General features: G+C 41.6%; 1 protein-coding gene across 3 annotated transcripts in view; it reads left to right on the top strand.

The window, feature by feature from the left end:
- MAP3K21 (mitogen-activated protein kinase kinase kinase 21) overlaps positions 1-18,290 on the top strand; it is a 64,575-nt gene that overhangs the window by 29,510 nt on the left and 16,775 nt on the right. For all 3 annotated transcript variants that reach the window (XR_006701411.1, XM_045437343.1, XM_045437342.1), the window contains exons 5-6: positions 5,618-5,858; positions 13,580-13,702. Coding sequence is in view for 2 of the 3 variants with exons in the window: in XM_045437343.1 (XP_045293299.1) it covers positions 5,618-5,858; positions 13,580-13,702 (364 nt within the window). In the remaining variant the exon portion in view is untranslated. The remainder of the gene's footprint in view (positions 1-5,617; positions 5,859-13,579; positions 13,703-18,290) is intronic.

Below are 18,290 nucleotides of genomic sequence, written 5' to 3'. Positions count from 1 at the left end.
CATCAGGTTTTAAAGAGCCTCCCAAGGAAGATGGCCTGGAAGGCAGAAGGAGGACCCTGGAAATCAAGTCTGGACAAAGAACAGAAGGAGCGCAGAAGGGAATGGTAATTGCAGGGGCTACCCTAGAATACTGGAAGAACTCAGAGGGTTCATGTTGCAGAGTTTGGAAGTAGGGCCTCTTGGGTCAAAGCTCCAGGGATTAAAATGTGGTCTGGTGGGGCGCCTGGGTGGCTCAGTTGGTTGAGTGACCAATTTCGGCTCAGGTCATGATCTCGCAGTTTGTGAGTTCAAGCCCTGCGTCAGGCTCTGTGCTGACAGCTCAGAGCCTGGAGTCTGCTTTGGATTCTGTATCTCCCCTTCTCTCTGCCCCTCCCCTGCTCATGCTCTGTGTGTGTGTTTCTCTCTCTCTCAATAATAAATAAATGTTAAAAAGAATTTTTTTTAATAATAAAATGTGGTCTGGAGAAACGGGAACCCTCTTGCGCTGTTGGTGGGAATGCAAACTGGTGGAGCCGCTCTGGAAAACAGTGTGGAGGTTCCTCAAAAAATTAAAAATAGATCTCCCTATGACCCAGCAATAGCACTACTAGGAATTTACCCAAGGGATACAGGAATGCTAATGTATAGGGGCACTTACTTGTACCCCAATGTTTATAGCAGTACCTTCAACAATAGACAAATTATGGAAAGAGCCTAAATGTCCATCAACTGATGAATGGATAAAGAAGATGTGGTTTATATATACAATGGAATACTACTTGGCAATGAGAAAATTGAAAATTTGAAAGAATGGAATCTGGCCATTTGCAGCAATGTGGATGGAACTGGAGGGTATTATGCTAAGTGAAATAAGTCAGGCAGAGAAAGACAGATACTACATGTTTTCACTCATGTGGATCTTGAGAAACTTAACAGAAGACCATGGGGGAGGGGAAGGGGAAAAATTACAGAGAGGGAGAGAGGCAAACCATAAGAGACTCTTAGATACTGAGAACAAACTGAGGGTTGATGGGGGGTGGGGGAGAGGAGAAAGTGGGTGATGGGCACTAAAGAGGGCACCTGTTGGGATAAGTACTGGGTTTTACAAGGAAACCAATTTGACAATAAATTATATTTAATGTAAAAAAATGCGGTCTGGGAATCAACAACTTTCTGACGCTTAGAGCAGACGGTGGCTCAGTAGACTGCATTCAGCTTCCTTCCCTCGAGGGAGCCACACAGACCAAAGGGGATATCGAAATGGGATTCTAAAAAACAATGATAGACCCATTCCCCCTCCCTTTTTTTAATATAAGTTTTTAGCAGAGTGCCAAAATCCATAGCAGTCTAGCGAAGCGGTTACGACTGGAGCCAGACAGCTGGCTGGACCCGGGGCTCTTCCCTCCCTGCTCACCTCCTCCCCATTAAAGGTCACAGTCACGCTGCCAGCTCCCTGGGGTGGTGTGGGGCTTAACCCGGTGGTGTGTGCACAGGGCTCAGAGCAGTGCCCATAACTTGGCAAGTGCCAAAGAAAGCGGTGGCTTTGATTGGAACCAGAGCAGCTTCTAACAGCCGCTGCCAATCCCTGGCCCAGTCGTTCGGGAAACTGGGCTCCTCTGAGCAGGAAAATGCTTGAAAATGACTGGCCAGATTAGCTTTTAAATCTTGTGTTTCATCGAAGGATTACTTTCCACGATATTATTAATAGTTTCTTGGAAACTTTAATACATTTCGTTGACTTAACATGGTAGAGAAAAATACTGATTTGTTTTGTTTTGTTTTGTTTTCACACTTCCCCAAATTGTTTTCAGGAATTCTTAGATGTTTAATAGCAAAAATTAAAAAAAAAAAAAAAAGATTTTGGGGAATGGGAGTGAACTTAGAGGAAAAATAAAAGAAGTCACAGGATTTAAAATTTAGAGGTGATGTTATTAATAACGATGATTTTTATCTAATTTACTTATTTTAAATTATTGATAATTATTCATGACACTGCCAGGTAGAAGGATATCCAGTGAATTAATTCTTACTTTACATTGTATAAAAGTCAAAAAGCATCCGTCAAGAATGCGTGTCTTCCCTTTCTCCATGAGGGGGTTTACAGTAGTTTCTTTATTATTCTTTGGAATCATTTTTGAGCTATCCTCTCATGACGTCCTTGCTTTCTCCTTTTATGTGATATCTGTGCAGTGCTCCTTGAAATACCACATTTATGGTATCTTATGAGCCTTTGACTCAAAATTGAAGAGAATCTATAATGCTTTTTGGGGGTTTTTTGTTCTTGGATTTTTCTCAAAGGTTTCTTCTCCTTGCGTCTTTCTCGACAGAGTGGAGAGCAGGGTGTACGTGCACTATCTCCCTTTCTCGTTCACTGATTGCTTAAGGTAGGAGGCGTCAGACTTGGAATTAATGGTCAGTAACTTGGCTGTGCTCTGCGTTACTCAGTAAACTGTAGCCTCCACGGATATCGGTTCCTCCCTAAATTCCTGGCTTCTTATCTTTGTGTGTCTGTCTTTGTGCACTGGGTCCATGCACCTGTTTTTGAACCACTATTGGAAGACATACCGCCATTAATGATTAACATCTGCCAGGAATCTGGATTTGCCATTACTAGACTGGCCTGTGCCAAGCAATTAAACAAATATTACTGCTTAGAAATCTCAGCAACCAAAAGAATTTTTGTGTATGCTTCATAATTTCAAAGTATTCGAAGGGGTTCTAATACTCCAGCCTTTTTTTTTTTTTTCTTTTACTTTTGACTGTTTTAAAATGCATTCAGAAAGAAGAGTACTTTGGCTGTTTTCTCTTTGATCTTATTTTTTTCTCTTAAGTCTCAGGCAAGTGTTTGTTTGTTTTTAATTTATAAAGTCATGGCCAGGGGATCCACATTTTCGCCCGGGACCCGGAATTAAAAATGGTTTCTTCTTCAATTATTGTAGTAGTAACACACAAAAAGCCTAATTGAATTTGCTGGCCTTATCTGTACCTTATGCCATTTCATTCCATAATAGCTAATTGGATTGATATCAACACCACTGAAAAGTAATATCTTAACAAAAGGGCAGACAGTAATGAGTTAGACGTTGAAAGTTGACTGGAAAGTATCTTCTGTCCCCAAATACACGACGGTAAGATCTCCAGTTTGGACAAACTGGTTGGAAAAAAACATCAGTTATATAACAGATTTCAGAATTTTTTCTAATATGTAGCATTTTCTTCATTTTCTTTTCCTTTCATGTAGTGTATAGTAATTTACGTCCGGCATAATGTAACGAAGAAATACTGATCTGCTTATAAGTAAGAATCAGCTGGTACATATTAGCAGAAGTGACTTGAATATCAACTGGTGTTAAGTAAATCTTTTGCAATTTTGTGAGCTTTGTTTAGAAAAAGCAAATTTTAAGAATGTTTCAAAGGTGAATTTCAGCCCACTTTGTAAATTAACAATAAATTCAGAATTCGTTTGATCTGAATAAATAATTTTTTTTTTTTTAGAACTCCTCAGTCTCTTCTTGATATTATTATATTTATTTATGGAATGAGGGTCTTCTGTTTTTCCTCTGTGATAATTGTACTGACAGCCTCCATGTATTCATTGAGCCCTTCTATAAAAAGTCCAAGGGATTAGCAGACTTGAGTTGACATTTTAATCCCATGCCTCAGCTCTGGCTTCTACCATGAGCCTCTATTTTAGAGTGTTTTTTGTTTTTGTTTTTGTTTTTCTCTGTATCAGTATTCTTGACATGGGCTGTATCAAGTGTGGCTGCTTATATAAAGTGTGATATGTTTGCCCAGTCCTCGGAGCTCTCACAGCTCCTAGCTCAAAGCTACATCTGAGATGGCATCTATAGTTTCTAACAAAGCTTCTGGTGTTAGGACAGTCTAAGATTAAATTTTCTGGAGCAGTGTAAATAAAAGTTTGCAAATGCCTTGATTTCAGTATGACTGCTTGATTTAGTAGCAGGGCAATCAAGAAGAGAAAGAAGGTCAGCACTAAAAGGAACATTTATGTCTCTGGTAAAGAAGAGAACATTTTAGGGGCGCCTGGGTGGCTCGGTCGGTAGGCATCCGACTTCAGCTCCGGTCGTGATCTCATCGCTCGTGAGTTTGAGCCCCGCGTCGGGCTCTGTGCTGACAGCTCAGAGCCTGGAGCCTGCTTCGGATTCTGTGTCTCCCTCTCTCTCTGCTCCTCCCCCACTCGCACCCTGTCTCTCTCTCAAAAATAAGTAAATGTTGGGGCACCTGGGTGGCTCAGTCAGTTAAGCGTCCGACTTCGGCTCAGGTCACGATCTCCCAATCTCACGGTCCGTTAGTTCGAGCCCCGCGTCGGGGTCTGGGCTGACAGCTCAGAGCCTGGAGCCTGCTTCCGATTCTGTGTCTCCCTCTCTCTCTGCTCCTCTCCCGCTCACACTCTGTCTCTCTCTCAAAAATAAGTAAACATTAAAAAAAAAAAAAGACACACATAACATTTTATAGAAATGAAATAAGAGTGGAAGTGTGATTTTAAAACTTGGTAGAGTTCTTGGTTTTACTATTGAGTACTTTTTTCCTAATAGGAACAATCTTTGAACAACACAGGTTTAAACTATGTGGGTCCACTTATATGTGGCTTTTTTCAGTGAATACAGTACAGGACTGTAAATATATCTTCTCTCCATTATTATTAAACATTTTCTTTTCTATAGCTTCGTTTATTGTAAGAATACACACTCTGTAATACATGTAACATACAAAATACGTGTTAATTGAGTATGTGGTTGGTAAGACTTCTCAGCAACAGTAGGCTGTTATTAGTGGTTATGTTTTGGAGGCTCAAAAGTTATATATGGATTTTCCATGGCAAGGTGGGGGTGGGGAGGGTCAATGCTCCCAACTCAGTGTTCTTCAAGGATTAACTGTATTCTTTAATTCATGGGCTTTCTATGAAGCTAAATAATTCTGAAACCAAAGCCAAGTTTTGGAAGTTAGACTTTAATTGTGACAGAGCGGCCTTCATGAGCTAATTCATGCGATCTGTGTCAGAAGTGATACTTCTCATTCATCCATGGGGTCCTGAAAAATTCATTTTCCAGGGGCTTACAATTTTAGGGATGCTCATTTTCATTTCTCTTGGGCCTTCCGCTGCCTTCTGACCCATTAGCTTTGTTTTTCCTTGAATCTCTCCACCACGATGTTTTAACCCCTAAGCAAATCCTTAAATAACCCAACGAAGTTCTTCCCAGGTAGAGAAATCTGAACTGTGGTCTTTCATGAGTAGGATGATTCTTCTTTAATCAGTCAAGTCTTACCGTTTGGCTTTATTTGGGAAATGAGTCGATCACCTCTGTCCTCTGTTGCTCTGTGTTACTGAACACTTTCCGTGTCAGGTGATCGTGAGGGCCAGCGATGAGGAGGGAGAAGTGTTAAAATCGGGTTCGAAAATTTGGTGACGCCTTTTGGGGACCATGAGACTCAGGACGCAGAGCGCAGAGCACAGGCGCACTGCTTGTAGTCTGAGTCAGTGCTGGGCCGGGGAGGTCTTAGCTCCCGCCGTCCTGATTGCCAAGGCTGCTGCCCCGGGAGGACCGGGGCGGCGGGGGGCTGAGCTGGAGAAGAGCCACCCCCGCTTCTTGCTTACACCGCGTGCTCTGTGCCCCAGGAGCTGCGGTCCCGCGAGGAGGAGCTGACCCGGGCCGCCCTCCAGCAGAAGTCCCAGGAGGCGCTGCTCAAGCGGCGGGAGCAGCAGCTGGCCGAGCGGGAGATCGACGTGCTGGAGCGGGAGCTCAACATTTTGATCTTCCAGTTAAACCAGGAGAAGCCCAACGTCAAGAAGAGGAAGGGAAAGTTCAGGCGGAGTCGGTTAAAGCTCAAAGACGGACATCGCATCAGCTTACCTTCAGGTATGCGCTCGTCTGCGTGTGTCGCAAGGGTTTTGAATGTCATCTGTGTGATGGGCTTCTTTGTTGTCTCCAGCCCGGGGAAGAGACGGCAGGATGAGATTTTTTTTTTTTTTTTTTTTAACATTTATTTATTTTTGAGACAGGGAGAGACAGAGCATGAACGGGGGAGGGTCAGAGAAAGAGGGAGACACAGAATCCGAAGCAGCTCCAGGCTCTGAGCTGTTGGCACAGAGCCTGACACAGGGCTTGAACTCATGAACCGCGAGATCATGACCTGAGCTGAAGCCAGACGCTTAACCGACTGAGCCACCGGGTACCCCAACAACACTTTTCTTTTATATAAAGTACGTATACGTTGTCTCATAAAATTACTTATCACAAACTCCTGGAAGCCTCCCAACATAATGTGACTTTTTGGATTATTGCCAATGCCCTCAGTTAGTCAGAAAATCGCTGATGTGTGGCCATGGTGAGTACACAGTATAGTTATTGATTATTTGGTTTGATGTAGTGGAAGCAGGCTGTGTGTGGGTCCCTCCTCCCTTTACCTTTGACCTCTCTGGAGGAAAAAAAGATCTTTTTTCAAGATCTCTTCGGATGTTTGCTTTTTAGCCAAAGTGTAACTTGGGGGACCACTGACTGTGCTGTCTTGTGGGTCCCACATAATTTAAAAGAAACTGTTTTATTTATGATGAGGCTTCTGCTTTCAAGTGTAGATGATAGAAAAATTCAGAATTTCTCCAGGTCTTGGCTCTATCAGCCTTCTATCTGTGTTGTGACTAGGTTATGCTAATTAATATTCACCGATTCCCTGGGAGACTTGGGAGGGGCATGGCTAATGAGAAACTGATGGAAAATAAACTTGGAAGAAAAAAATTAAATCATTCCCGTGATTCTTTACTCTTCAGCGGTAAGGTGATTAAAGCAAACGTCTCAGGATTCCTGAGGTCACTTTCATTCCTGCTTTTCTTCTCAAATCGTGTTTCCGCGATATCTTGTCTTCACTCGAAGCAGACCAAATATATTCGACAATTTTTGCTAGATTTATATTGTTCCTGGATTACATTCTCTCTTTCTGAGAATTTGTTCTACATTTATTTGCCTTATGGCATTCAATAAAAGATTTCCCATTAAAACATACCCCAAAAATCTGCTATAGTCCTAATCCATTTTCAAAGAATGAAATTGTTTCTTTAATTTAGCATGGGCTTTACCTCTTCTGGCCACAAGGTGTTGCTACATTGTTGTCAGAATGTTACTGCTCTGGAAACTGATTCTCTTTAGATTCCCCCAACTTTTCACCCCCCACACACACATATACACAGGTACATATATACACATACACACACATGTACACATACACACACACACAATTTACTTGCATAGTGTCCCAAAGTAGGATACATATCCAAAGATCCAAAGAGAAAAATGATAACTGTAACAATAGTTACTTATTTTCTCCAGGAATTTTGCTTAGTATAGAAGAGAAAGCAATTATTTGCACCTCCAAGGAACTTATTGTCTTCTAGAAAATTCTTTGAGTTACCAAATGTTAGTACTGTTCAGCGGTACACTATTAAGGAAGAAACATCTGCTAGACAGCAGCTCAAATGGCGGTGGTAGTTTCTTTTCAGCGTACAAATTGCTTGAACCCCTTTTGCAGGAAATTTTCCCTATGTGTAACTAGCTTAAAAATTTTCTCAGAAGCATATTGGAGACTCCTACAAACTGACCTTTAATATTTGTGCCTCTCCCTCTTCCAAAAACTTGTTATTAAATGTGAAAAATTAGCTCATCATAATTTTGTCCTTCAGAATCACTGAGGATAACTTTTAATCTTATGACTATTTATAGCTGTGATGACTTAACCACTAGAAAACTCCAACGTAATCCTTCCGCTGGCAGTCCTTTATGGGCACTCCCCAAACAAGGGTGGATGCTTATAAAATGAGACGATATAATCTACAAAAGTGTAGACGATATCATCTACATAAAGTATAAATTATACTTTGTGAATTCTTGGAACTTGTTTGAATCTTAGAGTGATCACGGTACATGTATTTCTATGGTGACCACTTTGTACCACGTGCTCTGCCTTATGTTTATCTCAGGCCAAAGTTGTATGTTTAGAACCTATAAAATAAGGCAAAGAAGGTTTGAAGCCTTCAAATTTGGTATCTTTCAAAAGCAATGGGATCCTAATTTTAACCACTTCAGAAATGCCAAAAGCCGGCCACAGTCATCTTCCTTCACGTGTGCACATGTGAGAGTGTGTGTGTGTGTGTGTGTGTGTGTGTGCAAATGCTACTATTTGCAGGGTCAAATGATTATTCCCACTGATACTGTCATGAAACATCAATATTGCCAATAAAAACACAAGTATAGTTTTACTCAAAAGTCTGGGGACCTCATGAGAATCTGCCATGAGACAATTATTCTCTCAAGTAGGATGAAAAACTGAACATCAGCCAGTTTTCCTAAATGTAGAACTGGGACAAAGTCAACCTTCCCCCAACTCACAGGGACAAGGGTATTTATAATAATATTTGGGGGACCCCTGAGTAGCTGAGACAGTTGAATGTCCGACTTTTGATTTTGGCTCAGGTCGTGATCTCACCGTAGTGAGATCGAGCCCAGAGTGGGGCTCCATGCTGAATGTGGAGCCTGCTTGGGTTCTCTCCCACCCTCTGCCCCTCCCCCATGCGTGCAGTCTCTCTCTCTCTCTCATTCTCTCTCCTCTCTCCACTCCTCTCTCTCAAACAAACAAACAAAAAGAATATTTTCTTTATGTTTAAGACATAAAGAGTCCAGGGGTGCCTGGGTGGCTCAGTCAGTTAAGTGTCTGGCTTCGGCTCAGGTCATGATCTCCTGGTTCGTGGGTTTGAGCCCTGCGTCAGGCGCTGTGCTGACAGCTCAGAGCCTGGAGCCTGCTTTGCCTTCTGTGTCTCCCTCTCTCTCTGCCCCTCCCCACTTTCTCTCTCTCTCTCTCACTCTCTTTCAAAAATGAATAAACATTAAAAAAAATTTTTTTTTTTAACTGAGACTCCTTTTTTTTTTTTTTTTTTTTTTTTATTTTTGGGACAGAGAGAGACAGAGCATGAACGGGGGAGGGGCAGAGAGAGAGAGGGAGACACAGAATCGAAAACAGGCTCCAGGCTCTGAGCCATCAGCCCAGAGCCCGACGCGGGGCTCGAACTCACAGACCGCGAGATCGTGACCTGGCTGAAGTAGGACGCTTAACCGACTGCGCCACCCAGGCGCCCCTAGACTCCTTTTTTTGTGAGAGAGAAATTAGTTAGACTTTTCCAGGAGATCACAAGCACTCTGAATCTTAGGTATTGTTAAAATCCAGTTTGGTACTTGTGCTACTCCTCCTTGGCCTTACAGATGTTCTCTGCTGGTCACCCGGCCATCCCTTGTTCCACCTGGTTTATCGTTCCCATGCTGTGGTCTGGTTCTGGGTTCTAGTTCCGAGGGCTTACAAGAACACAGCCGCCTTCTGCTCTACTCTGGGCTGGTGGCTCCTCCTTCTGCAAAACTCATGGGGAATTTGCTTCCAGTGTTCTGACGTATCACGGGGCTAGCTGAACCTTTATAAAGCACTTCAGTCTAAAATAAACTCTTCCATACCTACGGGTAAGACTGTTTCTCTTAACCTTCCCCCACCCGCCAATCAGTCCAATCACCTGCTGAACTGTTCTCTCACATCCGGTCTTTATTCAGACTGCTCTCTGCCCGGTCAGATCTTGGTAGATGGAGGAAGCCTCCCATCTGCTACTTCGTTTTTTGTCTTCCAAACCACCCTACACCCAGCTGTGTATTTTTCAGCAATTGACTGTAAGTGAGCACCAGTTGGGTTCTGTGGTAAAACCTTACACCATTTTCGCCTTCAACAAATACTTGAGGATTTACCGTGATCAAGTAATAGGGATTGCGAAAAAATAAACATGATCTCTGCCCTTACGTTACTTACAAACGTAAACAGATAAAATATTGATTCAGCAGAGATTTACTGAGTATCTTTCGTGGGCGAGGCATTTCGCCAGCCTGCGCTGGGGTCGTACTGTGATGGATTGTATATGGTCCCTGCCAGCGTAGAGCTGACACTGTATTGGGAGGGGAGCGAACCTTAAGCTAATAATTAGATACTTATTTACTTGATAAAATTATTAACTGCTATGAGGGAAAAGTCATATGACAGTGAGTAGTGGAAAGATGTCACCTGCTTTACGAAGATCAAGAGAGTTGTCCTAAAGAAGCAACATTTAAGTTGAGATTTGGGGGCACCTGGGTGGGTCAGTTGGTTAAGTGTCCAGCTCTTAATTTCGCCTCAGGTCACAATCCCAGGGTTGTGAGATCGAGCCCCTCGTATGGAGCCTGCTTGAGGTTCTCTCTCTTCCTCTCTCTCTGGCCCTCTTCTCCAGGTGTTCCCGCTGTCTCTAAAAAAAATGAAAATAAAATAAAAGGATTCACAAAAATTTTTATTTTTTTTTAATGTTTATTTTTGAGAAAGAGAGACAGAGGGTGTCTGACAGCTCTCCCTCTCCACTTTCGTGAGTGGGGGAGGCGCAGAGAGAGAGGGAGACACAGAATCTGAAGCAGGCTCCAGGCTCTGAGCTGTCAGCACAGAGCCCGACACAGGGCTCGAACTCACCAACCACGAGATCATGACCTGAGCTGAAGTCAGACGCTTAACCCACTGAGCCACGCAGGCGCCCCGGCAAAAATTTTAAATTGAGACTTGAAATAAGACTTGACTGAATACAGAGGGGAAGGAAGAGAGCGCATGCAAAAGAAGGCTTAGTTCCTGCCAGGAACTGAGAAAGACCCGTGTGGTTTGTCCCGGGCTCAGCAAACTGCACACTGTGGGCCAAATCTACCCTACCACACCTGTTCTGTGCAGCCCACGAGCTAAGAGTGGCTCACGCACTTTTAAATACTTGAAAAGAATAAGAAGAACAATACTTCATGGTACGTGAACATTACATGAAATTTAAATTGCCATTTCCGTAAGAAAGTTGTATTGGAACACATTTATGTCTATTGTATGATTGATTTCTTGCTAAATCAACAGATGTGAGTAATTGTGACAGAGGCCATGCATTTCCTATGTGGCACTTTACAGAAAAAGTTTGCCGATCCCTGGTTCAAACCATAGCAAGTGACGGGAGAACAGGGCAGGATGAGGCTAGAGGCATGAAGAACCCCGAGTGTGTTAGCATTTTGATCTCTGTAACTTAAGAACTTAAATAATTTAAGGGCGCCTGGGCGGCTCAGCCCCTTAAGCGCTGACTCCATCTCAGGTCATGATCTCATGGCTGGTGAGTTTGAGCCTGGCGTCGGGCTCTGTGCTGACAGTGCAGGGCCTGCTTTGGATTCTGTGACTCCCTCTCTCTCTCTGCCCTTCTTCCCGCTCATGCTCTCTCTCTCTCTCTCTCAAAAAAAAAAAAAAAAAAAAAAAAAGCAAAGCCTCTGAAGGGTTTTCAGCAGAGGAATGGCATGGTCTGGCATACGTTTTTAAAATGCATCTGACTGCTGTGAGCTAGACGAGAGGGGCCCAAGGGAGAGGTGCAGGAAGATCAAGAGAAAATGTGGCAGGTTCGGCGTGGAATGATGGATGCCATAGAGACAGAGAGAACAAAAAGAATCACTAACCTGTATCTACTGAACAGGTATTATGCCAGGAGCCCCGAGCTAAATATTTTCTGTACTTCTTTGTATTTAATTTTTCATAGCTGTCCTACAAAGTAGGAATCATTATTTATTATCCAGTTTTGTGTATGGAGACATCGAGACCCCAGGAGGTTAAGTCACCTCCCGAAAATCCACGTGGCTGGGAAGTGGTAAGCTGGGATTCTGATGTGGAGTTGGCTGCTTCCAGAAGCAAGAACATAAATTTCTCAACGATAGCTCTGACATGAATCTGTTGTAACCCCAAATTTACAAGCTATTTTGTGTTTAATTGGATATGGAGGGTGGGGGAGGAGATGGTATTAAAAATTTGCAGGCGTCTAACATGAATGACTGGATGGATGTCTGGCTACCAAATTCCAGCTTCCCCTCATTCCAAACACTGGGTGGTTCTTTAAACTTCTTTAAAGCATAAAGTATAGGGGCGCCTGGATGGCTCAGTTGGTTAAGCATCTGACTTGGGCTCGGGTCATGATCTCACGGCTCGTGAGTTCGAGCCCCGCGTGCGGCTCTGTGCTGACAGCTCCGAGCCTGGAGCCCACTTCAGATTCTGTATCTCCCTCTCTCTCTGTCCCTCCCCTGCACTCACTCACTCTCTCTCTCTCTCTCTCTCTCTCTCTCTCTCTCTCAAAAATAAACATTAAAAAAAATTTTTTTTAAATAAAGCATAAAGTATAGTTTTCAGAAAGGAAAATTATAGCTCTCTTTCAAATGTGAAATGCACACGTGTCCAAGATTTTTATTCAACTCGTTAATAACCAGAGAACCAGTTACAATTGGTTTCATTGAGAATTTGAGGAGCTAAGTATGTATGGGCAATTTAATAAGGGGACGTTAGGGTTAGATTGCTAGGTTAAATACAAATCTGGTTAGTGCCCAGGATGGCAGTAACCAGAACCTTGGGGATTGTCTTTCACACCAGACAGAAATTGTTGGTATTGCCACCAGATAGAATCTACAAGTTAACCTCTGCCCCGACGGAGTTGTAAAAATTAGCCCTGTCAAGAGAAAGTCAAAGGTTAAGCTCAGCCGTGCACTCTGAAAGAACACCCAATAATTTCCTTTACCTGGGTCTAAGGTTTTGATAACTTTCTTACAGTTGACAGAGTTTTCCCAGACACCCTCCACTTCCCTCTGGTCACATTACCCCTTCTGTATATTCCCATATTGTCCACATACTCTTCCGTGGCAGCTGCCCATATTAAGGTTGGGTCAGATTAACTATGATTTGTAGGGTATGTTGACCACAAAATGCTTTTAACTGAGACAGGGTTGGGGAGTTTTCCTTCACCCTCTTAGGGTCCCTGTCTGGGTCTGAAAATCAGACTGTCAAGGACAGATTAACAGGGGGAAAAAAAGCAAAGCAATTATTTAACGTACATTTTATACAACAGGGGAGCCTCCCTAAGGAAATGAAGACCCCGTAAAAACAGCAGAGTATTTTTATGCTAGATTTGATGAAGAGTGGACAGTCGTGAAGAAATGTGATAGGTTAAGGGGGAGTACTGGGGGGAGTGTTTTGTCCTGAACCCCCCCCCCCCCGCCTTAGCGTTAACTGCGTTTTCTGTTTTAATCACCACAGCAATCTGTGCAATGTTGGTTGTTTCTGTCTAACAGTTGAGGAGACCAGTTCAGAGAGGTCTGAGGTCCAGAGTTTGCTAGTGACAGAACCAAGGCTCATTTAAGTCCAAGGCGTCTCCGTCTTCTCTTCTAATTTTGTTGATAAGCATATGAGGCTACACAAAGGTAACTCTTCTTCCCAGAAGATGGTTCGATTCTGCAAGTACTCGGTGTCTCATTGTTCTGTATGTGTCTGACCGTACCTAACGTATCGTAGGCTCTGAGTCATTATTTATTGACTTGAACCCTGAGTGGAAGAGAAGAAGGAAACCAAGCAACAGAGCCAGAGATACGTGCCTTCTTACCCTTGGGCAGTTTTTGCTTTTGTTGCTTTGTGCTGATGAAAGTGGCCATGAACGGAACTTAAAAACCACGAAACCTTAATTCTTCCTTGTGTCCATGTCCAACAGATTTCCAGCATAAAATCACCGTGCAGGCCTCTCCCAACTTGGACAAACGGAGGAGCTTGAACAGCAATGGTTCCAGTCCGCCTAGTAGCCCCACGGTGATTCCTCGGCTTCGAGCGATACAGCGTAAGCTTTCTCCCCCAGCCCAGGGGCTCCTGGGGGGATTTCCGTCGTGAACCGACTTGGATTCCGTCCAGCCCGAGGTGTATTAAAGGTCCTTGTAACGAACACGTGACATTCATAGATGTCACAACCATTCAGAAAACGAAATTTGGTCTGACATTTCTTAGTCTAATTTTCTTTTTCTTTTTTGAATTGAGATGTAATTGATATGTAACATTATATTAGTTCCAGGTATACGACGTAAGTATTCAATATTTGTATATACAGTTGATCCTTAAACAACATGAGGGTTAGGGCCACTGAACACCCACCCACCATGCAGTGCAGTTGAAAATCCACATATAACTTTTGGCTCCCCAGAAACTTAACGGATAATAGTCTACTGTTGACTAGAAGTCTTGCTGATCACATCAAGAGTCAATGAACAAATATTTTGCATGTTACATGTATCATATATGGTATTCTTATAATAAAGTAAGCTAGAGAAAAATATTATTAAAATCATACATATACCAGACCGTACTGTATTTATTAACAAAAAAAATCAGCATGTGAGTAGACCTACACAGTTCAAACCCATTGTTGAAGGGTCACATGTTTTGCAAAATGATCACCACTATAAGTCTGGCTAACATCGGTCACCATACATAGTTACAAAATTTATTTTTATTTTTCGTATGATGAGAACTCTTAAGATCGACTCTCTTGGCAACTTTCAAATATGCAATACCTTATTATTAACTATAGTCCCCATGCTCTACGTGACACCCCTGGGACTTATTTTGTACCTGCAAGTTTGTGCCTTGTGACCCCCTTTACCCATTTCATCCACCCCCTGCCTCTGGCAACCACCAATCTGTTCTTTGTATTTATGAGTTCTTTTTTCTTTTTTTAATTTGATTCCACATAGAAATAAGATCATACAGTATTTATCTGTCTAACTTATCTCCCGTAGCACAACGCCCTCATGACCCATCCATGTTATTGCAAATGGCAAGATTTCATTCTTTTTTCTGGCTGAATAATATCCCCCTGGATAGATATACCTCATCTTCCTCATCCATTCGTCTGTTGATGGACACTTAGGTTGTTTTCACGCCCTGGCTATTGTAAATAATGCCGCCATGAACATAGGGGCACATGTGTATTTTCAAGTTAGTATTTTTGTTTTCTTCAGCTAAATACCCAGAAGTGCAATTGCTGGATCATATGATAGTTCTATTTTTTTTCCAGTTTTATTGAGGAATAATTGACACACATCACTGTATAAGTTTAAGGCATACAGCATGGTGGTTTGACTTCCATATATTGTGAACTGATTACCTCAATAGGTTTACTGCACATCTTTCTTCTCCGATGGGTAACAATAAAAAGAAAAGAAAGACAAAAAAAGGTAAAAAATGTTTCTCCTCGTGATGAGAACTATTAGGATTGACTCTCCTAACAGCTTTTCTTTACATCATATGGCAATGGTAGCTATAGTCATCATGCACATTACCTCCTTAGTACTTACTTATCTTTTAATTCAAAGTTTATGCCTTTTGACCACCTGCCTCCAATTCCCCCTTCCTCCACCCTCCACCTCTGGTTACAAGTCTAATCTCTTTTTCTATGGTTTGTTTTGTTTTTTTTTTTTTTTTAGATTCCACATATAAGTGAGATCAGATAGTATTTCTAGGTCCATCCGTGTTGTTGCAAATGGCAAGATCTCCTTCTTTTCTATGGCTGAGTAACCTTCCATTGTATACACACACCGCCTCTTCTTTATCCATTCATCTGTCGATGGACCCTTGGGTTGTTTCCATGTTTAGGCTGTTGTAAATAATGCTGCTGTGAACATCAGGGTGCAGGTATCTTTTCAGTGTTTTTATTTCCTTTGGATAAATTCCCATAAGTGGAATTACTGGATAAAATGGCGATTCTATTTTTAATATTTTGAGGAACCTCCATACTGTTTTCCACAGTGGCTGCACCAATTTGCAGTCCTACCAGCAGTCCACATCCCTGCCAGTCTTTGTTCTCTCATGTCTTTTTAAGGGTGGCCATTCTAAAAGGTGTGCGGCGATATCTCATTGTGGTTTTGATTTGCATTTCCCTAACGATTGGTAACGTTGAGCATCATTTCATGTGCCTGTTGGCCATTCATATGTCTTCTTTGGAAAATGTCTGTTTAAGACATTTGCCGATTTTTAAAATCTGGTTACCTGATTTTTTGCTATTAATATACTTTGGTGACTAGCCCCTTCTCAGATGTATGGTTTGCAAATTTGTTTTCCCATTCCGTAAGTTGTCTTTCCACTAGGTTGTTTATGGTTTCTTTTGCTGTGCAGACATTTTTTAATTTGATTATGTTTTGTTGCTTGTGTCTATGGTGTCATAGCCAAAAAATCATTACCAAGACCCATGTCAAGAAGCTTTATTCTTCTATTTTCTTCTAGGGGTTGCATGGTTTTAGGTCTCATATTTAACTCTTTAATCTACTTTGAGTTAATTTTTATGAATGGTATAAGATATGGTTTCAGCTTTATTTTTTTGCAGGTGAATATCCAATTATCCCAGAACCATCTATTGAAGAGTCTTTTCTCCATTGAGTATTCTTGGCTCCATTCTCAAGTATTAGTTGAGCATATGTAGTTTGGTTTATTTCTGGGCTCTATTCTGTTGGTCTATTTGTCTGTTTTTATGCCAGTACCGTATTGTTTTCATGACTATAACTTAATAGCATAGCGTGAAATCAGGGAGTGTGGTACCTCCTGCTTTCTCAGGATTTCTTTGGCTATTTAGGGTCTTTTGTGATTCCATATACATTTTAGGAGGGGTTTTTCTACTTCTGTAAAAAAGGCCATCAGAATCTTGATAGGATTGCATTGAATCCATAGGTGGCTTTTGGTAGTATTGCTACTTTAACAATATTAGTTCTTAAAATCCATGAACACAGGATATTTCCATTCATTTGTGTCTTCTCTGATTTCTTTCATCAATATCTTATAGTTTTCAGAATAGAGATCTTTCACCTCCTTTGTTAGTTTTATTCGTAAGTATTTTATAGTTTTTGATGCCATTGTAAATGGGATTTCTGTATTTCCTTTTCAGAAAACGTGTTGTTAGTGTATAGAAACCCTACTGGTTTTTGTATGTTAATTTTGTATCTTGAAACTTTACTGAATCCACTAATCAGGTCTAACAGGTTTTTTCTTTCAATCTGTAGGATTTTCTATATATAATTTCATCTCATCTGCAAATAGAAAGAATTTTACTTCTTCCTTTCCAATTTTTATACCTTTTATTTCTTTTTCTTGCCTATTACTCTAGCTAGGAGTCCACCACTATGTTGAATAGGAGTGGTGATAGTGGGCACCTTGTTCCTGATCTTAAAGGAAAAGCTTTAAACCTTTCATCATATAGTATAATGTTAAGGGTGGGCTCGTCATACATGGTCTTTGTTGTGTTGAGGTACATTCCTTCTGTTCCTAATTTGTTAAGACTTTTTGGCATGAATGGATATTGAATTTTGTCAAATGCTTTTTCAGTGTCTGTTGAGATGACTATATGATTCTTTTCTTTCATTCTATTAATGTGATGTATCACATTGATTGATTTGCGTATGTTGAACTATCCTTGCATCCCAGGGATAAATCCCACTTGATCATGGTAAATGACCCTTTTAATGTGCTGCTGAATTTTGTTTGCTGGTATTTTATTAAGAACTTATGTGTCTATATTGATCAGGGATATTGGCACATAATTTTCTTTTCTAGTAATATCCTTTTCTGGTTTTGGTATCAGAGTAAAGATTGCCTAATAAAATGAGTTTGGAAGTGGATTTTTTGGAAGAATTTGAGAAAGACTGGTGTTAATTTTCCTTAATGGTTTGGTAAAATTCACAAGTGAAGCCATCTGGTCCTGGACTTTTCTTCTTTGGGATATTTTTGATGACTAATTCAATCTTTTTACTAATAATTGGTCTATTCAGATTTTTTATTTCTTCCTGATTCAGTCCTGGCAAGTTGTAAGTTTAAGAATTTTTGGGGCGCCTGGGTGGCTTGGTCGGTTAAGCATCCGACTTCAGCTCAGGTCATGATCTCACGGTCCGTGAGTTCGAGCCCCGCGTCCGGCTCTGTGCTGACCGCTCAGAGCCTGGAGCCTGTTTCGGATTCTGTGTCTCCCTCTCTCTCTGCCCCTCCCCTGTTCATGCTCTGTCTCTCTCTGTCTCAAAAATAAATAAACGTTAAAAAAAAATTTAAAAAAAAAAAAAAAAGAATTTTTCCATCTCTTGGGCGCCTGGGTAGCTCAGTCGGTTAAGTGTTCAACTTCAGCTCAGGTCATGATCTTGCAGTCTGTGAGTTCGAGCCCCACGTCGGGCTCTGTGCTGACAGCTCAGAGCCTGGAACCTGCTTTGGATTCTGTGTCTCCCTCACTCTCTGCCCCTCCCCTGCTCATGCTCTCTTTCTCACAAAAAAAAATAAATATTAAAAAAATATTTTTAAAGAATATTTCCATTTCTTCTAGGTTGTCCACTTTGTTGACACATAGTTGTTCCTGGTACCTCTTATGATCCTTAGAATTTCTGTGGTATCAGTTTTAATGTCTC

The sequence above is a fragment of the Leopardus geoffroyi genome, chromosome D2, assembly GCF_018350155.1.
Source record: "Leopardus geoffroyi isolate Oge1 chromosome D2, O.geoffroyi_Oge1_pat1.0, whole genome shotgun sequence".
NCBI classification, from domain to species: domain Eukaryota; kingdom Metazoa; phylum Chordata; class Mammalia; order Carnivora; family Felidae; genus Leopardus; species Leopardus geoffroyi.
Note: the sequence above shows the minus strand (reverse complement) of the source record. Positions and strands in the feature narration are given on the sequence as shown.